The sequence below is a fragment of the Bombus bifarius genome, unplaced genomic scaffold, assembly GCF_011952205.1.
Source record: "Bombus bifarius isolate JDL3187 unplaced genomic scaffold, Bbif_JDL3187 scf7180000007968, whole genome shotgun sequence".
Classification (NCBI taxonomy): domain Eukaryota; kingdom Metazoa; phylum Arthropoda; class Insecta; order Hymenoptera; family Apidae; genus Bombus; species Bombus bifarius.
The window spans coordinates 915,694-940,337 of record NW_022884354.1 but is presented as its reverse complement, the minus strand read 5'-3'; the positions used below and the strand labels follow the sequence as shown (position 1 = coordinate 940,337).

The following is a 24,644-nucleotide window of genomic DNA, read 5'->3' as shown; positions in this document are numbered from 1 at the left end:
AAACGATGTCATTTATTTGTTCTGTTTATTATTTTTTATAATATCATACATAAAAAACTTATTTTATCGTTCGACTGTTTTGTAAAAGTGTAATAAAAATAGCTTTTTACTCTTTTAAGTATGTCTCTGTTTTTAACAATAACAAAAAAGTTATTAACACTGAATTTAATAGTACGTAAGATTACTTTATTAACGAAATAAATCTAATATGTTTAATATATTGTAATATCACATTAGCCATTCTGCTATTGTATTCTTACATACAGTTAATGACCCAAATCTAAACTTTCTGTATTTCTGCTATGAATTTTAGAACTATTCATGCAGAGCAATAAATATTTAATCTACATATTTTAATGTATAAAGAGATTAACACGTTTGCTGTCAGTATCATATATGTATGTGTTAATTTAGATATAATCTTAATGTGTGAGATAAATATTAGGTTGTCCGAAAAGTTTCTTTCGTTTTATAAAGAAATAATAGACGCACAATGTTTTCTGTTTTATATTAGTTTATTGAATTATTCACAAACATAATAGAAATAGAACGAAATGGATCATACCTAATTCAATAAAATAATATAAAACAGAAATTGTTACTCATCTATTATCACCTTATGAAACGAAAGAAACTTTTCGGACAACCTAATAGATATATTATATTTAGCATGCTTGGATGAAAAAAATCGCAATTATTGACCAGTGATGGATGTTTTGTTCTAATGCACTATAGTAACAAACGTGTTAGGTGATACTTCTTATTTGTAAACCACTATTTACAAAGTTTTTCATATCAAGTTATTCGTTGATGTAAAAAAGTAGTACATTATAGAAATTCATTCAAAATCATCTTTTTTTTTTTCATTTATATTTTTAGTCCATCTGAAAGCTGCTATTTTATCATAGATTTTCATTACAGCTGAGTCTGTATCATATTGATCTTTCAGGTAGAAAATTTTAACATTCTCTTGTGGATAACATTCTAAAATATTCCATTTTTCAAATAATTTTAGGGCATTCTTTATTGAATCAATAGATAAACATTCACCTATATCAAAATAAAATTAATGATACATTACTTTATAATGCAATATATGTACATATAATTATATATTATAAAAATATAGTTATTTGCCATTACTTACTGTATTTTATTATGCCATGATCTATATTTGTCTTTATGTCATTTAAAATTTTTTGAATTAAATCTTTCTCGCTTAGCGATTGACCTACTAAATCTTTAAGAGACAAAATGGTAAAAGTATAAACATCTACTAAAGGTTGTAACATTATGTGAAGATATTCCACATGTTTTGCATATTCCGATAGTAAGTTTAACTAGAAGAAACGATTAAATTAGATCACAATTCCGTTATTAGAAAATATGTCTAAATTAAAGAATAACTTACTTTGTACCGAATACTTTTAGATCTATTCTTATTACGATATTCTTCATCTGAACTATCATCAAAATTTTTTGCGAATCTTTTACTCCATAGTTCCTCTTCTAAATAAGATTCCTATCAAATAATTTATATGAGTAACCTATTAGTAATAATGATTAATAATAATAAACCTATTAGAATAACTTTATGTTAAGTATACACTACCTCTTGTAAAATAATAATCTCTTTATGTGAGAGATTTACCACAGTGTCTATAATGACGCGTTCTAATTCCTCACATGGCTTGCAGAAAATAAATTCGTATTTAAAAATATCACAAAGTTTAAGTGATTTTTCTACCAAAAGATCTTGAGACACTATAATATTGTTTTGATCAAAACCTATAGGATCATTGATTTGTGACTGTAATTCAGCATACAAAGCTGTTACTGCAAATGTAGTAAACAAATTATTAAATTGAATAAATTAATATAATTTACGAAACAATATGTTCTCTTACCCACTATGCTATCCATAGCAAAACATGTTACCACTGTATTACTATAATAAGATAGTTCGATTACATTTGGTAGAAACGACATAGGACGGATTACGGTAACGAAATTTGATTGAGTTAACTGACTATCAGCTGTTTCTATAATTTCGTGATTTTTTAGTTTTACTAAATCTGGACCTAAGATGTCTAACTAAAAGAATGAGTCAACATATATTCTTTTATCATAATAAAATATTTATAACATAATTATCTTACTAACAGCATGTTTTATGATATCAATATTTTGTCCACAAAATGCAATGTTTTTAGTACGACTTTCTAACTGGTGTCTTATGAAATCAAATGCTTCAACTAATTCATCCAAGGTACAACCATCTCGAAATATATATAGAAGGATGAACGCAACAACGTTAGTCGACATTATTGGCATTGCATTACTACAATCTAAAAAATATTGTACATTAATATTGAACAAAGAAACAAATTAATGCTTTTAGAGGTGTTTTGTCCTTACTATATACAACGTGCCGTGCAAGACTGTCAACTAGTTGACGGTATTCTTCTGCAACTACATCTGTACCATACAGCGATGAGCTAGATACTGTCGACCTTAAAGGCTTTTCAGCAGGAGATATTTTTACTCCATTCAATTTTGATTGATTTTGGAAAGACTTTAACATTTCCTTTTCAGAAAGCAATAAAATTATGAAATTTAGTGATAAATGTCATCCATGACATTAAAAAGAATTTAAATAACTTACCTTGAGTGAAAAGGGTTGACAAATATCAATTTTCATAATTCCATAATTTGTTAATAAAGTAGAAAACATGGCTTTCATTGTAGATATAAATGTTTCTTTCTTCTTTGGTTGACCTAGATGCTCTTGAACAAAATTTCCATCAATAAGACGTTCATAATTTGGTACAACAGGTACTATCATTGCATCTTCAATAATTCCCTCCATGTATGCATCAAGAATGACACTCAAAATGCCACCTTTTGGCATGCATGGTTTACCAGTTCTTGTACGTGTACCTTCTAAAAAGAATTCTATAATATGACCCTCTTTTAATTTTTGCAGTATGTATGTTTGAAGAATGGCACGATAAAGAATATCTTTGCGGCCTATGACAGGATCAATTCGACGTTTTATAAAGAATGCGCCCAAACCTTGCAAAAGCTTCCTGTTTGACACATAAAATTTCGATAATAATAACATGGTATTGTAATAAGATACTCTATATATATTTATAACATACCCAAAAAATGGCATTTTTAGATTATCCCCAGCTGCAATTAATGGACATTTAATACCATACATTACATGAAGGAAGGTAATTATAGAATAATCCATATGACTACGATGTAAAGGAAGTAATATCACAGGAAGACCAGTCTCATTTGCTTTTTTTAACATTTCTATTTGAGATGGTAATATTATAACAGACTGCATAAAACATGGTAACAGTATATAAGTAATCCATGATGTAATTCTAATGAAAAGATTGTTTGGTTTGCTTTCCATTTGTGCTAGTATGGTCTTGGCTCTCTCTTTTGCTTTTTCCAGGGCAACTGTTTCACTACAACCCTCATCCTTAATTATTTCAGAAGCAACCAACTTTGTTGCTTCTTTTAAATTATCACTTTCTAGGATCTATAAAAGAGAAAAGTTATGTACAAAATCGACAAAGAATTAAATTTTTACTTCAATAAATGTAATTATTTTAAGATTTATATCTTACTGATTCCCTTGAATAATCGTGTTCTTTAAAAGAACAAACGCGTATCGCACGAGGTAATATTCTATGGAATAGCGATTGATGTGACTCCATTAATAGGACATTTGTACCAAAAGGCGCATATTGCTTACTAGCAATATTTACTAATGAATTCTGTAAGAAATAAAATTAAATGAAAAAAATATATTTAGTAAAAGCTTATACTCTAATTATTTACGGATATGCTTTAATTGTATGCATTTTATATATTACATTTCTTCAATATTCATGTTGCCACCACAATAATAGTTGCTTAATTAATAATTTAATAAACATTGTTTTTAATTATTACGCATTTGTGAAATTTATTTAACAGTGATAATCATTTATATATTAGCGATTACATTTGAACTTCGTTGATGTTTAGTACATAGATATCAAAATAATAAAATGATTAATTTAACTGTGAGGAAGATCAATTTTTATCATCAGAGATACATATGTGGCCTTCATTAATAACAACCATTATTCGATAAATGTATCGTATAATATCGCAATTCACTTTATATGACTTCTTTTATCTAATTATATTAAAGAGAAACCAGAAACCAGTAGAGATAAAGAGAAAGAGAGAAACCAGTATCGCTACGTGCAATATTTTCATATTTATATTAAACGGTATGCAAAAATCATGTGGTATGTGCAACAATATGCAATAACTAAATTACGCATCGAAACTTTTGCATGGTGGATAATATATCAATATCAATAAACTTGTTATATAACTACATTAGTTATGTAAGTAATTAGTTTTATAGTTTCACGTCTGTTTGCACAATATTTAATATTTAAAATATACTACTAGAAGATTTTATTCAAGATCACATAAAGATATAGATATTTTTTGTAGCCACAGATAATACTCTTCTTTTAGTACTATCAAATTCAGGGTGAAATATATTGATTATCAAAAATATTACGAATTTTCTGAACAACACTATATATAAATCAAGCTATTATCACCACTGAAAAATACTTACTACAAATGGTTCTAGATAATGATCTAAAATCTATACTAAATAAAAAGATGGTTACGCGACCATCTTATGACAAAGTTATAGCACATTAAAGATACACTAGATATAAGCGGTACGTCGAATATCTTTGTTAAAGAACGAACAACAAAATCATTTTATTTTTCATTTACATCAACGTTAAAGAATATGTAATATATGCAGAACCTACTCTAGATGATGGAGTGCAACTGTTGCAGCAATAGTGTAGAAATAAAGAGCTTTCTGTGACAGTAGGGATTAATGGTTCAGTCTCTTTGATTTGAAATAAAGAACTTTCCCGAACTTTTCTTGCTTGTTCCTTATCTTGTAACTTTTTTTTATGCATTTGTTGACCAGTTCGCCGAAGTTCTAAACCATGTGAATATTCGATTAAAATTCTTTCTTAATCAGTTTTCTACCTTTGATAAAAATTCATGTATTTTACATCCTTTATGCATTGAATGAAAGTCTTACCCTTTATCGAAAATCGAACTGTATTCAATTCTGGGTTTCGCTTTATCTCCGTTCTGCGATTCCATTTTGCATACACTTCTTGCAAACGTGTTGAAACTATATCGATCATACTGGAAGCCCTGTTAGTACAGATACTATTTAAAAATATTATCTTTATGAAGTGCAAAGAAATTTTCTTCCATAGAATTTATTACATTTTACTGCATGGTAATTAAAGGTCGCAGTATAATTTTTTGTAGAATCTATATTAAAACAAGTAAATTCTATGGAAAATAGTATAACGTAGAACGTAGCTCGAAGCTTTGGAAAAGAGATTGATCAAACATCAGTCAACATTATGGTTTCAATCAAAATAATTCAATGTAAACTTGTGTAAATATTACTGAATGAAATCATAATAGAAATGTAATTCATAATGTTGGTAATCACGAACATAATTTCAGGATTGTTGGTTTTTAATGCAATCATTCACTATTTACGCTCCATCTCCGACGCTTTTAACGGGTCGATGCAGTCGAGTGAAATTGCAACTAACGGATGAGATTTCCTTTTTTACAAACGTGTCGCCTTAAGTTCAATACCAGTACATTCATACATGATTCAGAGATAGATAAATAAAAATATATTGATAATAAAAGAATTTCTCAGCTTATCACAAAACAGATAATTACAAACGTCAGTAATAATTAGATTAACAATAATTAATACTAACAAATAAAGTTTCTCAATAATACGTAAAAAATAACAAAACAAAAACGACGACCAAAGCAGCTAAGTGAAGTTAAGAAATTACAGCCGTTTATTCATCTTTCAGCTTATTATAATCACCATTCAGCTTATTAATGTATTATTCATTCATAATTTTTGGTATAATGGTTTTATTTCTTTAAATACGTTTACAAGAAATAAAAAAATACATCCATATGTATATGAACATACATTCTTTAAAAAAAATGTTTTAAGCTTTAATTTGTACAGTAACTGGAAGTGAAACAAACTGATGATAAAACCAGTCCAGTTACAAATTATAAATGTATATATTTAGAAATAGGTGACTTAATCAATTACGAACCAACGTTAGGTTGGCGCAAAATTTTACTTGCAATTTTCTTTTTACATTGTCGAATTATGTTTATTAAAATCGTAACTAAAAAAAGGAATTCCAAGGATTCGCTTAATATTTCCTTTCATTTGGATTCTACAATTTTATGAAATTTAAAGAAACGAAACTATTTATAACATTATGATAAACTATTGAGCGGTCTTTAATGGATTAAGAAATTTTGACGCAGATAAGGGAACAGCATCACAATGCTGATGTCACATCGGTTATCGCCTCTTGATATGATAATTTACGATCTTACCATTTCATCATCAAGAACTTACATTCAATCGGAAAAAATTCAAAGACCCTCTTCATAATTACATATAAAGGGTAAGCCATCTAAATTGTATCACCTACATGTTTGGCTTATTTGTTGCAATAGGAAAAATTTTCTCAAGACGAAATTTCATTTCATCTCAAGACACATGTGTAAGGGTAATATTTTTCATAAAATATTTGTTTCTGAGAATAATTAAAGATCCACAGGACACCCGGGCACCAATATTGACATATTGTTATCCAAAGATAAGCATTGGCTGTTATTTAAAATAGATACGATGGCAGAAGATACGTTTCTCATACAATTCATTGACAATTCCTAAGGCTGTAGATGCTCAAAATGATGGCCCTTACAATACATAGTTGGAATCTTTGAACCTCGGCTAACGGATGCAGGTTCATTTTAACCCAACGGTATTCGTTGCCCTGTTTTTTGTTTTAATCAATTCTTCATGCACATTTTCTATTTCCTGTGATTTTATGGATGTACATGCAGCTACAATTCTCTGCTTGATATTCTCCGGCGTTGTTGGTTTGCTATGATATGCTGTATATTTTAGTTTATTCTATAGATAAAAATTTAACGAAAAAAGGTCAAACAGCCAACGGTCTCACAATCTTCTGTATAATCACTGTCCTTATACATATCCAATAATGTGCTGAATAGTCATCATGTTGATACTACATACATAGATAGCAACATTCGAGCAAGATTGCAGTATATCATATATTTTCTAATACATCATCCATCCACCTCAGCATTCCTTATACAAAGGTATTAACCTAATTACATCGATAATTTATTAGTCTAGCAGATACTTTAATTCTAACATGTCTGTAATGTCGTACGAAAGGCAAGGAAAGATGCGAAGAAATACCCTTATCTTTACGTTTTAACGTATGAAAGACAAAGGCAACATTCTTCATACGACAAATTAAAACCAAAATATCTGCAGACTAATAGTTTTTCGACATAAATAGATTAATACCTTCTTACAGAGAATTCCAAGATGTATGGCTAATGTATTACAAAATATATGATTCCATTTAACAAAATAAAGTTGACCTTAAAATCCCTGCACTACTCTAATCTGTAAGAAATAATTTCAACCAGAAGATGTCATCTTTCGAATCAAGCAACTTTTGTCAAAACATTTTTTTAATAACCAATCCCTTATGAGATATTCCACTGTTCTTACTTAAACGGAACGCCCTGTATACCTGTTCTTACAAGTCTCTAGAATAATTTTCAGAAAAGGAAAAAAATTGCGATACTCGTTTCTGTTCTGAAAGTATGAATAAATATCTAACAAATGGCAAAACTATACAATCCGACCGAATAATATGTAAAATTCTTTCATAAGGAGCTTTGTTTCCGAGAAAAAATGATTTGGAAATTTATCATACGCAAATTGATACATTTTATTCTACATTTTCGAGTTATTTTCACACGTGGAACGAGCTGCTATCGATTATTTAGTCCTGTCCAGTCCGGAATAAGCCATGTTCAAGAATACTTGATAAATCTTCAAACTTAATTTTCTCAAAAACTAAGCTGAAACACACATTGTGCTCGTTTTTACATGTTATTCGGTCTGACTCTGTAAGCGCAATAAGTATCCGTACAGTTATCGCTTCATAGGATAAAATATACATTGTAGATGTTTTAAAAAATAATCTGCATTAAAGCGCAGAAAAAATGGCTCTGAACAACAATTTCATCATGATGTAAGATAACGATCCAAAGCATAATGTTATTAATACGCGAGCGTGAATCTTATATAATGTTCGGAAACTGTTAAAAGTAGCTTCACAGTCTCCAAATACAAATATTATAGAAAATGTATGGGACCACCTGACAGAAAAGAATCGGAATCGTCGTATTTCATCAAGAAATTATTGAAAGGGAACTCTTTTAGAAGAATAGAAAAATTTTTCAAGTAGACAACTCATCAATTTGATAAATTCGATTCCACAACGGTTTCAAACCATAATAAAATCGAAAGAAAGCTCCATTAGGTATTAATATAATTAAACCTAGTGATTTCCTCTCCAGGATATTGGTTGTCTTATTAGTTTTTCCTATTAAACCGTGACTGTACGAATACTTATTACACATATATTTTTAGATATCCATCATTTCATCGCATCCTCTAGGTATTTGTTAATATTTTCCCAAAGGATATAGATATCCCATATTTTTTTTTATGAAAATTATTTTGTGAATTTATAAGAACATATTTCTTATTTGTTTAAATTTTGTTAGTAAACGATCTATAATATTTTCGTTTAAATTAATTATTGTACAAACACTTTTTACACTGACTGTATTTGCAATTTTCACAGTTATATGTATCGTCTGAGATAATATAACTTTGTCCTGAGAAGATTTTTCATACAGCAATAGATAAGGCAGATATTCAAGTCCATTTAGCTAGTCCACTCTGTATAAAAATGGTCTTGAATAAAACAAATCTAAAGTAACAAAGCTAAATAAATCATAACGTGCAACGCAACGCAGAACTTATTGTCTAGAAGGTTGAATATTATAAGCTTACGAAACAATCAAATCTATACCACTCGAGAAAAGAGATACTTGCCATATGATCTAAACTGCACCTATAGCCACACATGAACGTATCATATGTCAGTTATATAAATAAATATTGAACGTTATGTTTCACGTTTAATATAAGCAATTTTATTATTTTGAATATTACGAGCACTATTACAAGAATAGTGCATAGGTTTTCAGAATAAATAATTAATTCTATGTTGATAATGGACTATATTATCGAATAGTAATTCAACAATGGCACAGTTTTGACCACTTTTCCCCGGTAATGTCGCACATTGGTCAGCGAGTTTCGCATTATATTGTAAATATTATATCGATAGATGTATATAAGAAGATCCAGTAATAATAATTCGGTTAGGTTATTTCAATTTCTTTTTACTATAATTGTCAAAGTCCATGATGATAAGACAGAAGATTCGGAAACATACAGATTAATAAATCATTAATTCATCACGAACTACGCACAAATGATTACGCGTTTTATCTTTTCTGTACTTTTTAATTTGCCTCGTGTAATTTACTAATGAAATTTCAAATAAACGGCATATATACGTATTTCGCAACTGTGCTTTTGAATTAAAAATATTAGGAGGAAAAGATGGGAGATAAATCATACTAAAAATCTAAAAAATAACTCAGAGTATCTTCACAAAAATACGTATTTGCGGAATTGTACGACTTTTACATTATCCATACTGTTTTAATATGATCGCGAAAATTTGATTAAGTAATTAGATTACATATATTACATGTCGTTATTAGATTATATATTTTTATGCATTTATAGAAAATTTGAAAGTGAAGAAATGGATGTAAGTAATATACAAAAATATATAAAACACTTAAATACTCTTTATGATTTTCAATAGACATTAAAATTTTATCTTTTTAATTATATTACTGAGAAATACAAGCACATGATTGATTGAATTATACAACGCGTACTACTGTAACGATAATTTACTTTTGTTACTCTTTCTTCGTAATGAAATTTTAAACAACTTTGCACATCCATCATGGTTCACTATATTATTGTTAATATGCCGAATTCTGCAATTTATTCAATGATCATTCTATGATAAAATAATTCTAAACATATTTCTACTAAGATGTCAATCAAAGTTTCAAGATTAACGATAAAATTAATTAGATTTAGTCGATTTTATTTAGTCGATAGATCTATTTTTTTTATATCGTTAAACTTTGCGGTTTGCAAGAACAAACACGGAAGAAAATAATTTGCAGGATGAAACAGTTCCGTAGCGTGCATGTCAGTAACGAAGAAAATATACGTTACCCAAAGTTGAAGAAATAGAAGAGGACTCCGAAGAAAAGGAAAATTTCAATAAGACCACCCATTTTCCGTGTGAAGGGAGACCGCGTGGCTCTTTTTCTCACCGAACGAAGACTTCAAAACAATGCTAGAATTCTCGTTTAGATTGTTCCTAAAAGCGTAAATGATCAACTGCTCGTTTTCATGCTTTTAATCACCATTTATCTACTTCGCTTGATCACGAATGTTAATGTCGTGCAAACTTTGATCCAACACGTCAATTACTGTGAGAGAAAATTCACAGATCACTTCATCGAGATCCATAAATTCGATTAATTCGATGATTATTATTTTGGCGCCGTTTGTGCTTGTTGCGCTTTGTCACAATTTGTCGATTAGAATTTTTGTCAAACCTTATTATAATAAAAAGCGATGTATATGGAAAAGCTGCACTCTTGCCGCGGCAAACGCCGATTTTCTACTGCAACACGTTAAGTAACCACGGGCAATATACGACGCTGACGACGGTTCAATGACTCGCTTAGTTAATGATGTAGTACGTCGGGATGTTCAATGTGTTATAACAACAGGAATATGTTTTTAAGACCAAATTTAAACATCCAGTATTGCATAAACTTCTAGATTATCCGGAGCGTTTACCTTTTTTGCAAACGACTTCAAACGGTATACGTGTTTGAAGGCAACATGGCAATCATTCATTTGATTTTCTTTTCTTTTTTCTTTCTTCTTTCGTACTTGAAAATGCAAATTCTATATTGTACTAAAATAATAATTTAATAGTTTTCTTTCGAATTTTTCGCTTGCGATCGCGATCCACTGAAGTAACAGTAGCTTATAACTGCCTGCTTAAGATTCCTGATGTTCCAGAACTATATTAGGATAATTAAACTGACCGGTGAGCGAAAGAGAAATGATAATACCTGAAACGAACATCACGCAATGAAATTTTAACATCGATTACGATCTATAATATCTGTTTCCACGAATTTATGAGAACGGCAAAGAATAATACAATGAGCTGCGAAAATATTTAGATACATACAGAAAACTTTTATGAATATGTTATACATGCCATACGAAACATTTTAAAATTTCATTAACGCCGTAGCGAGACATACTATCGTGATTATATTAGCAAATTTGAAACAACGTTGAAAATGTACACAAAAGCTACAAGATATTCTGTACAACTGACCATCCACTACGTCAATAAGCTTCAATATTTAGAGATATGGAACATCTTCGACACTAATTATGCATTTAGATCGACTATTCATGCCATTACGTACATATGTATATTAATTTTTTGCTAAATACATACTTGTTCATAACAAATATCTTGTAATTTCTATTTCAGTTTTACTTTTACTTTGGTATAATCATGATGATCTGAGATTTGAAAATATTTTATATAATACATAAAATATACGTAAAAATTTCCTATGACAAGTATCCAAATACTTTTCTGAGCCACTGCAAATGAACAAACAGACACTTATAAGGACATATGTCGTATTTTATGAGATGTAATCAACCTCATCTTCATCAATCGACATCTTCGTGTATATTTTTTCTTTTTGTAATTAAGATTCGAGTTAAAAGTGGAAAATTAACTCGTTAATGCGTGTAGGAAGAGATACCTTAATTCCAATGACGTTGACTTCGTCAATTTTAATCGAAACAATTCGAATTTTACGAAGAGGAGTATAATTCCACTTGTTGTGAAAAAACGTAATGACGAAGATCGTATTAATTATCTCTTATGAAATCAGATAAATGTTCATGTACAGAAAAATATTACAAAGAAAACAATGAAAATATATATCCACTTCCAGTTTAATCACTGGATTATCAACATAGTTACTGCAAAGGTCGAAACATAATTACATACATATACAGAACAAACACAGAATAATCAGTTTGACAGTACCGATTTTCTTTTTGCCATAAAACATGGTTGTTGATTAATGTTAATTTAGAAATGATAAGATTAAAGTTTGAAAATATTACATAACGCCTATTATAATCCTTCATAAAATTGCAGACATAGTATACGATAGCCAGGGCATCTGTGGCGTTACTCTACAGCAGCCAATAGCATCTTCGCGGTAATTTTACTATTCAAATTACGACATTATTAAAATGTCGTTTACAAACCCGTCACTCGAGCTTTCTTTATTACGTAAATAAAACATATACCAAAATCACTTGGGATGACTCCATGCACACTGATTTATTATAATCACATATTAATTCGGTGAAAAATTTTGGAAATTTAACAATTACATGTTTTAAATGCTGATGTAATTTATAAAAAAAAGACATCTGATATTGTTTTATATGTATTCGGTACGTTTACACGATGCACTATATGACAAACAGCATCTTGAGCTGCAAAATCGGTGTGACCTGAGGCCCGGTTAGTTCCATGCAACTCATAAATTAATCCTATTGAAAGCCATTAACGTTTAGTGTTGGATTTTATTGTACATCAATTTGTAAGAGTGCATTAAGATTCTCTGTCTGTATATTCAGGGAGTTTCATTGGTAGTTCAAGTCCTTACGAAAGAATGATTTCATGCGTGACTTATTGTTACACACTTTCTTTTTTGTAATGCGCGCTACTTTCACAAGATGGAAATAGCACATGAAAGGAATGACAGTTTTTATCAACATTTAATTATAAGCATTGTCTCCTTTCCTATGTATTATTTTTGTGCTTTTTCGTGTTCTTTTTTTTCTTTTATTGTGTATTATGGTTATAGTTAAGGTATTTTTAATTATTTAATAACATATTATTAAGTATGCGTACATGTGCGCACGCGTGCTTACCTGTATGTGTTTATATATAATTATGTAATTTAATATATAATAATAATTATGTAATATATTGCTAAATATTACTTGTTGTAAATCTTTTTTTATATATGTATAAAGTTGTATGAAGGCTAACATACATACATATATGAATGTATAACCTGGTATAACCATATATGATTTATAGATGGAGCGAAAAATTGTTAACTTTATTTTACAATTATAATAATAATTACAATAAATTATTAAAAAATTCAGAGTTCATTCGGTAGTCTACTTCACCTAATCTTTACAACGACCTTAATAGAATTTACAAAACATAAGCTTAATTTGTTAAATACGTTGAGTTTAATTGATAACTATAAAAATCATAACTTACCCGGTATCGATATATAAAGAAAGTTTTTATACTAACACAGAATATTACAGTAATTACTTAATATACTAAAGTACAATATGCACGATATCGCACGCCATTACGCTATGACACATTTGTATACATATTAACCTATTTTTTGAACTATATGTATGTGATAAAATCATTGTATATAAAAATATAATGTTAGATATTTAAAGGTTCACTACTATAATAAAAACATAATTTGCATTATTAATTTGTATTAAAATTTCTTTAATAAAATATTTGAATTATGAACGCTCCATGTTCCTGACATGCTTTGTAACCACATGTATATTTGATGTTGAAGATCGTAAATGTATCGTAATAAAATAGATCGTAAAAGTTACATAAAGACAAAGTCATTTATTTAAAATTAATTTAATATCTATCATATAGAAAAGATTATTATTTCTAATGCAAAATATATATATATATATATATATATATATATCGTTTTGCATTAGAAATATAAATATATATATATATACACATGCAATTGTGTTAAAAGGAATATGGTGCGTGCGCGTGCGTAATGTGTATAATACAACACGTGTAACTTAAGAGGTTATCTTAGAATATCTTACAGGAATGATTTTTTGGTTGTAAGGAAACAATAATTGTTTAATTAGTTTGACAAATACTTTCATTTGAAGTAGCCTAAAGTAATCAAAACTACAGCGAAATGGTGGTAAGTAAATATAGTTTTAATTAATCTGGAACTAATAAAATTGTTAAATTATGAACATGTATATGTCATATAGTATCATCTCTTTTAAATACAATAAAAAATATTTCTTTAATTATGTAATTCTTCTATTACTTTTAATTATCAATATATGTATTTTTTAAATTCTTAATCAAATAGAAAAAACTAAAGATCAGTGCAGTTAAAAGAAGTAATCAAAAAAGAACCAAACTTACACGGCAAGGAAAACTTAAAACAAAGAGGCATAAACCAAGGAATGAACATATTAAAAAAAAAGTAATTCCACATGCAGAAACTGTGGAAGAAGAAGAAAGTGATCAGGGTGAAGACCTCATGGACATGGTCGAAGAAGATGATTTAAACTTTTTAGGAGAAGCCATTTCTAACAAATCATATAATTTGTTGAAACAAATACATCTAAATGAGTATGAATATTGTAATAGGTAATGAATATATTTTAATTCAAAATAATTTAAATGATATTCATACTTTTTAGAACAGGTGATGATAAAATAAAAAATAATAAGAAGGAAAAGAAAAGAACATTAGAGGATAGATATGAAAATAGTATGTCAAAAATAGTTGGGATAGAGGGTACGAAAAAGGTTCGTATGTTACTTCCTATAAAAACTCAAAATGGAATTATAGAGAAAAGGATAATTCAAGAAACTCATGCAGAAGATAATGAAAACATGTCTCATGAAGAACATAATATAGAGAAAAGTAACATGGAAATAAAATTCAATTTTCATGTAAGATTTCATTGAAATTTATGAAACACTATCATAAAAAACCTTTTTTTCATGTATTAATTGATTTTTTAGAATGAAGATAAAGATAAGAAACCTGTGTCTATGATAGAACTTTTAGCATTTCGTGAAGAAGTATTAAGATCTAAACGTTTAAAAATTGGATTATTATCTAGCAGTCTTCTGGAAACACCAGAAACTAAATGTGATAATTTTAAAATACTATTAGAATTAATGGAAGAAACCAATCCAGAAGTATATATTACCGTGAGAAAATTGGCAACTATTTCTTTGTTAGAAATTTTCAAAGATTTGTTGCCATCTTATCAAATTCTTCAAATTCAACAAGAAGGTGTAAGATGTATGTACCTATAATAATATGTAAATATCATGATTATTGTAGAAATTATAGGCTTTTTACTTTCTTTTTAGTAAAGAAAGAAACACTTGCATTACAAAATTATGAAGCTACATTATTAAGGTATTATAAGCATTATCTACAAAAGTTAGAAAAAATGACTAATATATTAAGAAGAAAAAAGGGAGATACACGACAAATAAAAGAACAAGAAATTGAACTAGGAAAAGTTGCATTAACATGCATGTGTGATCTTCTAACAACTCATCCCTACTTTAACTATTCTATTAATATAGCAAATTTTCTTATACCATTGTTAGATAATAAACATGAACCTATAAGGCAGGAAGTCTTAAAATGCATTTCCCAAGTATTCAAGGAAGACAAACGTGCTGAATTATCTTTAAAAGTAAGAGATTTAAGTGATTGTATTTCATTTAACCTGTATTCTAGGAATATAATGTTTATTAATAAATATTTCAGATAGTACGCAAATTAAACCAATACATAAAATTAAAAGCTCATTCCGTTCATTCTGAGGTTCTATCAGTACTTTTATCACTTCGTATAAAAGATATAAATTTAGATAAAGAAAAAGAAGAAGAGACTAAACAAAGAAAGCTTATGTCTCATAAACAAAGAATTCTTGCCTTAAGTAAGCGTGAAAGGAAGAAAAATAAGAAGCTTGAAGAAGTAGAGAAAGAATTACTTGAAACTAAAGCAGAAGAGAATAAGCAGACTAAACAAAAATTGCTCACTGAAATAACAAGTGTAGTATTTACAATTTATTTTAGAATTTTAAAACAAGCTCCAAATAGTAAGATTTTATCTATTTGCTTGGAAGGATTAGCAAAGTATGACAGATTTTTACTAAATTTAATTATATATAAAATTATATGATATCTGATAACATCCAATTACAGATTTGCACAATGCATAAACTTAGATTTTTATCAAGATTTAGTAACTGCCATAGATAAACTAATGGAAGAGGGTAATTTAAATTTGAAAGATCAATTACATTGTATTCAGTGTGTATTTACAATATTATCAGGACAAGGTTCAGCATTGAATCTTGATCCTTACAGGTTTGTATTGAAAAAGAATAAATATCGTAAATAAAAAAAACTAAAATTAAATTTATAATCACATGTTATATTTATACAGGTTTTATGCACATTTATACAAAAATTTACTAAATATTCATTGCGGTAAAACTCATATAGAAATGGAAGTTCTTATAAAGATTTTAGTTCAAGCTCTAATTCATCGAAGAAAAAGAATTACACAAAGGCGTTTTGTAGCATTTATCAAAAGAATAGCTATTCTAGCCTTGCAATTGCAACATAATTCAGTACTTGGCATTCTCGGTATTATAAAGCAAAGTATGCAACTTGGAAAAATGCTAGATATTTTGTTGGATACTGATAGTACGACTGGAGATGGTTTCTATCAAGCAGAGCTAGAGGAACCTGAGTATTGCAATGCACACTGTTCAGCATTATGGGAACTTACAGCTTTACAGGTACATATTCACATATTAAGTTATATGATCTTAATATACATAATTATTATTAAACATACTTTTATCTTTCGTTACTAGCGACATTATCACAGTACTGTACAAAAGATGGCAAAAAACGTAGCTTGGAATGTACCACCAATAGGTGAAGGCAGTTTATCTTCAGAAATTGCTAAGCTGTAGGTTTCAATTTTTGTAATATTTAATACAATCATACTTCTATATTGGTGATTTACTGCTATCCGATGAGCTTCATTGTAGAATATCTTGCAATGCACATTTTTTCATTGCTCGCAAGCAATAAATGAGCTATGCTAGAATATATTTCTTTATTTGTTCCAGTTCTCCAGAAGAACTTTATACTGAATTTGATCCTACTGGTGTCGTATTTAAACCAGCAGTACCAGTTCCAAAAAATACAAATACTAAGAGAATAATAACAACTCATCATCTTATAAATAGTGAATTCAAAGAATATATTAATACTATATATAATACTGAATTATTTGCAGATGGATACATAGATTTTTATAAAGCTTGTAATAGTTAATACTGTATGTAGCACGAACTATAGAATGGATTGTAAGAATAAAACGAAATTTAATATAAAACATTAAACACTGTACGTATTTTCTAAATAGTAACAATTATTTCTTATAACCATTTTGTTACTTTAAATAACATATTAGATTTGCAACGCCGCGTATCTTAACTATTAAACAGCTATTATTCTCAAATGAAATGATTAGAAAACGAAATATTAGGGTAATTACGATTTTTAACCAAAAAATGGATATCTGTATCTACAATATTTATCATTTGTTTTGCATTTACAATGCCAAAAAGATTGTTTTTTAGTACAGGTATACATCTTCTGTTGAGATGAAATATTTTATATTTGTAAATTTATTACATCATCGATTGCAGTACATTCTGAATTATCTTCTTTTGTTACATTTAATTTAGCTTCAGTCAAACTTTCTTTTGCCTTGTCACTTGTCTGTAATGATAAGTCAACTCTTTGCAAAGGTACATGTTTACGTTCTATAATATTCATTTTTATAGCATCTTCTATTTCTAATGCCTCATCTACTATATTATCTTCATTATTTGCCGTTTGCTTTATCGCGATTTGTGCATATCGATGCTCATTTTTATCGAAATTTAGCAACTTAGATGCATTAATTTTGTCAACTGTCTTTGTTACAATGACTTGTTCATTTTTATCATTTTGATGTACTGATTGAGAATTTCTCTTTGCAAGAATTATCTTGGTGTATTTAACAGTGGGTTGATTTGAACGAGTTTGTATTGGAATTGTAGTTTTAGTTTTAGACAAAGTGGAAGTTTGAGGGTTTGTCTGTAGTATCACATGATTTAAATTTTGTACAGCTACATTAGGACATAGAACAGCTTGAGTACAAGGTGTTACAAATTTATTACTTTGCTGTAACTTATCTTGCTTGTTACTTATGAGAACAACTTTGGTATTACTGTTCAATTTAGGTATAGTCTTTTCATGAATATCTACAGCCATTGTCTGAGATAAAGATGAACTTTTCTCAATAGAGTTTAAATTATCATCATCTTTTGCAAAAATTATTGGTATATCTAATATATTTCCCAATTCATCGTCAATCTCGTTTACAAGAGAATTCTTCTGTACTGTTTGCGACTTATGAATTCTTTGTAAATTAGATGCGTTGACTGTTATCTTTGGCATAGATTTGGTCGATTTTTGAGTAACTTTTAGTTTATTAGACAGTGGTAAAATAGTTCCTGAATTATGATTGTTTAATGGTACTATTACGGATGAACAACTGGGTTTAGTACTAAGGGAACTTTCAACCATGATTATATTCCCACATACTGCATTATGAGAGATATCGTTGTTATTACAAGTTGTTACTTGTCGAGGTATTTGTGACATCTTGAATGTGTCCAAGGAATGAGTAGAACTGAGCATCAAATGTGAAGAGCTACTGGTTGTTGCCATGTCGTCCATCACTATAAAACACATATACATGTTTGAACAATTTTCTGAGATATAAATAAATTCAAATAATATTCATTGCATTGTTATGAACATGAACATCATGTAAAAATAAGCATCTTTTTTTCTACATGAGTTATGTAAATATATCTTTAAAACTGGTTATAATTATAACAAAAACCATGCATAAATCTATTATATGTGATAAAAAAATTTGGTTTTTAAATTTCACTTTATCTATGTTGTTAAAAATAACATAGGTAATTGATTAAGTAATTACATAATAAAAATTATAATAATTTATGTACTTTAAACCAAAAAGATTTTCAGACTATATTAATAATATTTAAATAATATTTTGTTTGACAATGTAAAAGATGTGATAAAAAAACATTAGATGATAAATGTAAGAAACAAAAGTTATAATATCTTTAATTTAATTCCAAATTGCTTGGACACAGTTAATATCAAACAGGATTGGGGCAAGGAAACAAATAAATTCAAATCACATGGAAAAATATTTATTTAACACAAAATAAAAGATAGTAGTGATATATTTACAAGATATTATTTTAGATGCTTCTAAATATAAACTTATATTAATTGTAAAATAATATAAATACATGCTACATTTGGACACATGTTACATCACATGCTAAACAAATACATACATTTACTGGTGACTTAGTCTAATGACTTTTATATATAACAAAAATAATATATAAAGAATATTTTGTATATATACAATTGCAAAAGAGAATACAAACAAGCTAGAAATAAGAAAAAAGTTTTATAGCTAGAAAACATAAAATCTATTAAGTTTACTAGACTATTTTAATTATTCTACAATAAAAAACATAATTAAAATTAAGTTTAAAATCCATTATTATTGATCTACACAATCTCAAAAATATAAATAAAATGAATTTTTTACTTAGTGGATATATTTTCTATAAGAAACTTATTTTATCATATTAATGATATTCATGCACAATACATTTTGTTTTTGCATGTATAAATATGATCCACATGGTTCCATACCAAGATGCATGTATATTTTGAAATCAAAATAGTAAATCATAAAAATATGCTAAATACTAAGAAATTTATTTTGTTACTTAGCATGTTATGCTTTGTTATTGTATTTATGTGTAATATCCTAATCTTTTTCGATCGTGTTTATCTTGAGATTTTAACAATCCAATATTGTTTCCACTTTTCACGTTTTTATGTATGAATATATTAAATATATTTCAATTTCAACAGCTGTATAATTTTTATATACATATTTATATACAAATATATTATATACAAATTGTGTTACAAAATTTGGAAAGTAGAATTAAGGCTTGTTCTAAGTTTAAAAAGTTATTTTACAAAATACGAGATTTCTACTATTCAGAATAACTTCCCGAAATAATAATAATTTGGATCAACTTAATAATTTCCTTTTTATTGATGATGTACCTTTCGTTCGTAAAAATCATATACATTCGATCAAGAAGTAGAAAATGATTATGGTGTAGGTAAATTATTTAATAGCTGATTAGATAATAATATTCTACCTTTTGGTATTATCGATGTGGTTGATGCTGTATTAGTTGCCACAGAATTGTTTGGTGTTAGTAAAATGCTGGAAGCTGCCGATATACGCGCAGACGATGAGCTAGTAGTGAGTGTAAGAGAAGTTTTACCATTTTGTAAAATATTTGATAAAGTTCCATTTGGTGTACCAATCGTAGGTTTATTGTGCATTGCTATAAAACAAGGGAAAATGTATATTATACAAAATATGTGAGAATAAAAAGAAATAAAAAGTAATTTTTCATGTAAAATGTACCTGCTGCAGTTGAAGTATTCACTCTAATCTGATTTCCTGATGATGTTAAAACGTTAACAAGTTTTGTATCTCCATTCTTGTCAGGAATATTGAGATGCCTATAATTGTTTGATATTACTTTAGAAAAGCCTTTACCTGATGATACAATGGCTTTCATTTTTGGCATGTTCTGTAACTGTACATTCGTTGATACAATTTTAGGCACTTTAGTTGACGCAATCGAAGATTTAGGAATATTTTTTATTGTCGTAGATACACTTTGACCTGATGATGCTGGAGCTAAACGTATTGGTCCAATTGGTGCTAAACTTGCCAATGAGCCAATGTTTAATGTTATACCACCATTATCTGAACCCGAGTTTGGCTAAAAAATGCATATATTATTAGATGCTTCCTCTTTAATAAAAATTAAGGTTGTAACTTACTTGTCCGGAAAGTCTAGATGTTATCAAGTGTTCCACAAAATGACTTTTCTGGTTACTAACAACTCGAGGTTTCCGTTTCACACTCTGCACATGATTTGTATGTATTCCACTCACTGCAATTATATTCTGTTGAGTACTAAATGTTCCTACTCGGGAAATCGTAGCTGATTGTGTATTTTGTCCAATAGATAATACTGAAGAGATTGGTGTATTTGGTCGAGACTTTTTTATTGTAGGAGAATTTGGTTCACTTTCAACAGAACTACTTGTTGAATTTCTTCGCTTCCGTGATTCTTTTCTGTTATTTTTATTTTCATAATTTGACAATGATGTTGATCTCAATGGTAGTGGATGTGGTTGCAAAAGAATAGTTCCTACAAAATCTCCAATTTCATCCAAGATACATCTATCTACCATGTTTTGTGTAATACCCTCTGATATCTTTTTAGCAGTAGAAATTCTTAAATGGTCATCAGCAGTTCCAACCACTACCAAACTTGTTTCAACCATCATCCTTTCTCTGAGATCCTCTATATCATCAGGTCTTACAAGTGTAGCATTTTGTCCAATAACAAACATAACTGGGCATCGAATATCCATTAATGTATCATCAGGTGTACCCCTTTTTCCTTCAACTGTAAGAAATGAAAACCCAAGACAAATAACTGCAGTTACATGCTCCATTTGTGCTACCTATAAATATCAAAAGATAATGTGTGAATATCTCAAATCACGTTAAAGTTTTCTAACTACTTCAAATTATACTGATGCGTTACACATCATGTGTATATATGTACATATAAATGCTATACCTGACATGCAAGAGCAGCACCAGTATTAAATCCAACAAGAATAATTGGTCTACCAGGACAATCGCTTCTAATATCTTGTATCTTAGTTCTAGTGGCTTGAAGTAATTGATCAATGCATACCATCATGGTCATTCTATTAGCTGCTAAACCTAAGTGTGTGTGAACTGTAACAACCATTCCTAAAGCTCCTAATTGTGAAATCCATTTATGTTGCCTTGTAGACATACTAGATCCCACTCCAGAAGGAACTATTATTAAGATTGGATTTCCTGGTAATTTTTTCTGCAATAACAATAATTATCTATAAATAAATATATATATGTAAAATATATTATAATAAAATATGCAATAAAATATACTTACAAGTCTATTACTATTTAAACTAGGAGTAATTGGATCCCATGTACGTTTAAGGAGTGATCCAAGTGTTTCCCATGTTATAGAACCTGTTTTTGCATTAATATTTGGTTGTATAGCAATCATTTTATCAATAAGTTGAGGAATTTTCAGTCTTAAAGATTGTAATATATCAAGATAAATCCCAAGATACTCTTGAGGAAGATGGTCAAACAATAAATTATGTAACCATTGTGCAAGTCTCCAATCCCACCCAACTGAAGCTAATGTTTCTCGAAACCTCCTTGCTGCTGTGTCAACTGATGTTCTTCGATAAATTGGTTCTATTGAACTGCTTACTTTAGCTAATCTTGTAAGTCTCTCTGAATTTAATATTTTAAGAACTTTGGTGAATATTCGATTTTGAACTGGTGTCCATAAAATTTTATCAAGCTTTTCTTCCCAATCTTCATTTTCATCAGGTCTAGCAAAATTTGCTAACCTTTGTAATTCATCCATTTGATGTCGAACTCTAGTAAAATCTATTGGTGGTACTAATGGCTCATTATTAATTTCTTCTATATTAATTTCTTCATCCTGAGTGACTTTTTCCCTAATATATGAAAAGTTGCAATGTAATTGTAATTGTTTTATGTTTAATAATTACATTTATAATTTACATTTATTTACATATATAATTTATTTTTATTACTTACGTTAATAAATTTTTCTTTGAGAAAAACAACTTTTTTATTGGCTTTACATAAACATTCTCTGGTTTCCAATTCCATGGGCGTGCATAACAATGATCTTTTGCAAGCACATTAATTTCAGTTTCATAGCACCCAGCAAGTTGATGTAAATATGTAGTTAATCTACTAGGATTATCATCAAATGTATCACTGATGGGACTTGGAATTCTAGAAGAGTTTATCGATGTGGATGGCATTGTTAATGTTGTAGTTAACATTACTTATACTCAATATATTTATAATTATAAATAATTCTTTCAACAAATAACACTGTAATCATTTACAGTTTTCCTCACATATCTTGAATCTGTATCACAGAAATTAATAAGATTATTATATAATTAACAAATATGAATTATTTATAAGAGTCGAAACTACTTAACATTTCACAAAACTATTTCTAACCCTTTGCGCTCGAGAGGCTACTCTCAGTCGCCACCGTGTTTTGTGTGGCAACTCCATTGGCAAGTGAGAGACAACAGTTCCCACTTATGCTAGATTTTAACATCTTCAATTGATGAAGCAGCAGTATTGGTTTGTAAATAGGTTCCTTAGTTCTTTATGGTCTTTGTTAGAAGGTGTAAAGTGTTACACTTTAAAATGGAAATAAAATATTTAATCCCAAATCCCTCTGTAACTATGGTTCTGACGTCTCTGATGTTAGTTTGGATTTGACAATCATGGCAAAAGTATTATAGTTTAGAAGCCCCAAAAAAATGGCTTTTGTAAGTGAAATTAGCTCAAATGAAGATGAACTTGATTTTGAACTGTTGAATAATGAGATCAATTGTATTCAAGAGCCATATAAGCAAAATAGAGACAATGCAAGCTAAAATTCTCAGAACAATAGTAAACGCCCCATGGTATGTTAAAAACAAGGACATTCAGAAAGACTTAGGAATACCAATGGTCAAGGAGGAGATTAGCAGATGTGCAAGAAGGTACAGAGAAAGAATAACAACGCACCCGAACTGGCTGACAGTGGAAACGATCAACACATCAAGCATAGAAAGAAGACTAAAAAGGAAACACCCAACAGATCTCATAAAGGATATAACCTAACAAACACGAAGATGGTACCTCGCTGGGGGTAGCCACCCACATGATAATCAAACAGCCAAAAAATTCTACTCTATGTCCAAATTGGACAAATTGTGAATGTAAACAACTAAATAAAAAAAAAAGAATTGTATTTAAGAATGCATCTTGGTGAATGCTTTATAAATTATCAAACAAAAAAATACGGAAATTAATATTACAAAATCATATTTTAAAAGATGTAAGTATAGATTAATTATTAGAATATAATGTTTTTGTAAGTTAATTTGTATATAAAATCATTTTACGCTACCTGTAAGACGCGCATCACATATACGCTAAATAATCTGGAGTTGCTACTTCGCCCGATTGAAAAAGTCCTCGAACGCAAAGAGCTAATTTATAACAATATGAAAAAATTGCTAAATGATATATATAAAAATTAAACTTCTGAATGTAAAATTTATACATATATGTATAAATAATTG

The 24,644-nt window shown here is 28.7% G+C and overlaps 3 protein-coding genes across 9 annotated transcripts; 1 reads left to right on the top strand and 2 right to left on the bottom strand.

The window, feature by feature from the left end:
- Positions 1-8: 8 nt before the first annotated feature.
- LOC117209373 (glycerol-3-phosphate acyltransferase 1, mitochondrial) lies at positions 9-13,831 on the bottom strand. 6 transcript variants are annotated; one of them, XM_033451358.1, is made up of 13 exons: positions 13,605-13,831; positions 10,412-10,559; positions 5,153-5,271; positions 4,869-5,047; positions 3,648-3,797; positions 2,666-3,559; positions 2,419-2,587; positions 2,164-2,348; positions 1,908-2,094; positions 1,613-1,836; positions 1,412-1,522; positions 1,148-1,340; positions 9-1,050 (listed from the first exon to the last, which is right to left on the bottom strand). In XM_033451358.1, exons 2-13 carry the CDS (start codon positions 10,471-10,473, stop codon positions 839-841), a joined length of 2,685 nt encoding a protein of 894 aa, XP_033307249.1. In that variant the 5' UTR covers positions 10,474-10,559; positions 13,605-13,831; the 3' UTR covers positions 9-838. The 6 variants fall into 6 exon arrangements, with proteins under 6 accessions (XP_033307249.1, XP_033307239.1, XP_033307268.1 ...); XM_033451348.1 differs by lacking the exon at positions 13,605-13,831 and adding an exon at positions 10,673-10,961; XM_033451377.1 differs by lacking the exons at positions 10,412-10,559; positions 13,605-13,831 and adding an exon at positions 5,586-5,832 and having other exon boundaries at positions 2,666-3,089; positions 3,165-3,559.
- Positions 13,832-14,124: 293 nt separating this feature from the next.
- Positions 14,125-17,585, top strand: LOC117209394 (nucleolar complex protein 3 homolog). Its single transcript, XM_033451408.1, has 10 exons — positions 14,125-14,313; positions 14,491-14,756; positions 14,828-15,083; positions 15,156-15,441; positions 15,513-15,847; positions 15,922-16,292; positions 16,362-16,526; positions 16,606-16,963; positions 17,042-17,139; positions 17,303-17,585. The coding sequence occupies exons 1-10, from the start codon at positions 14,308-14,310 to the stop codon at positions 17,508-17,510; spliced, it is 2,349 nt and encodes a 782-aa protein (XP_033307299.1). The 5' UTR covers positions 14,125-14,307; the 3' UTR covers positions 17,511-17,585.
- Positions 17,586-17,720: 135 nt separating this feature from the next.
- Positions 17,721-24,564, bottom strand: LOC117209341 (KAT8 regulatory NSL complex subunit 3). Of its 2 annotated transcripts, XM_033451293.1 has the most exons (9): positions 24,470-24,564; positions 23,502-23,711; positions 23,083-23,425; positions 22,394-22,979; positions 22,031-22,312; positions 21,219-21,911; positions 20,794-21,157; positions 20,519-20,710; positions 17,721-18,967 (listed from the first exon to the last, which is right to left on the bottom strand). In XM_033451293.1, exons 3-9 carry the CDS (start codon positions 23,334-23,336, stop codon positions 17,853-17,855), a joined length of 3,486 nt encoding a protein of 1,161 aa, XP_033307184.1. In that variant the 5' UTR covers positions 23,337-23,425; positions 23,502-23,711; positions 24,470-24,564; the 3' UTR covers positions 17,721-17,852. The 2 variants fall into 2 exon arrangements, with proteins under 2 accessions (XP_033307184.1, XP_033307175.1); XM_033451284.1 differs by lacking the exon at positions 24,470-24,564 and having other exon boundaries at positions 23,502-23,784.
- Positions 24,565-24,644: the final 80 nt, after the last annotated feature.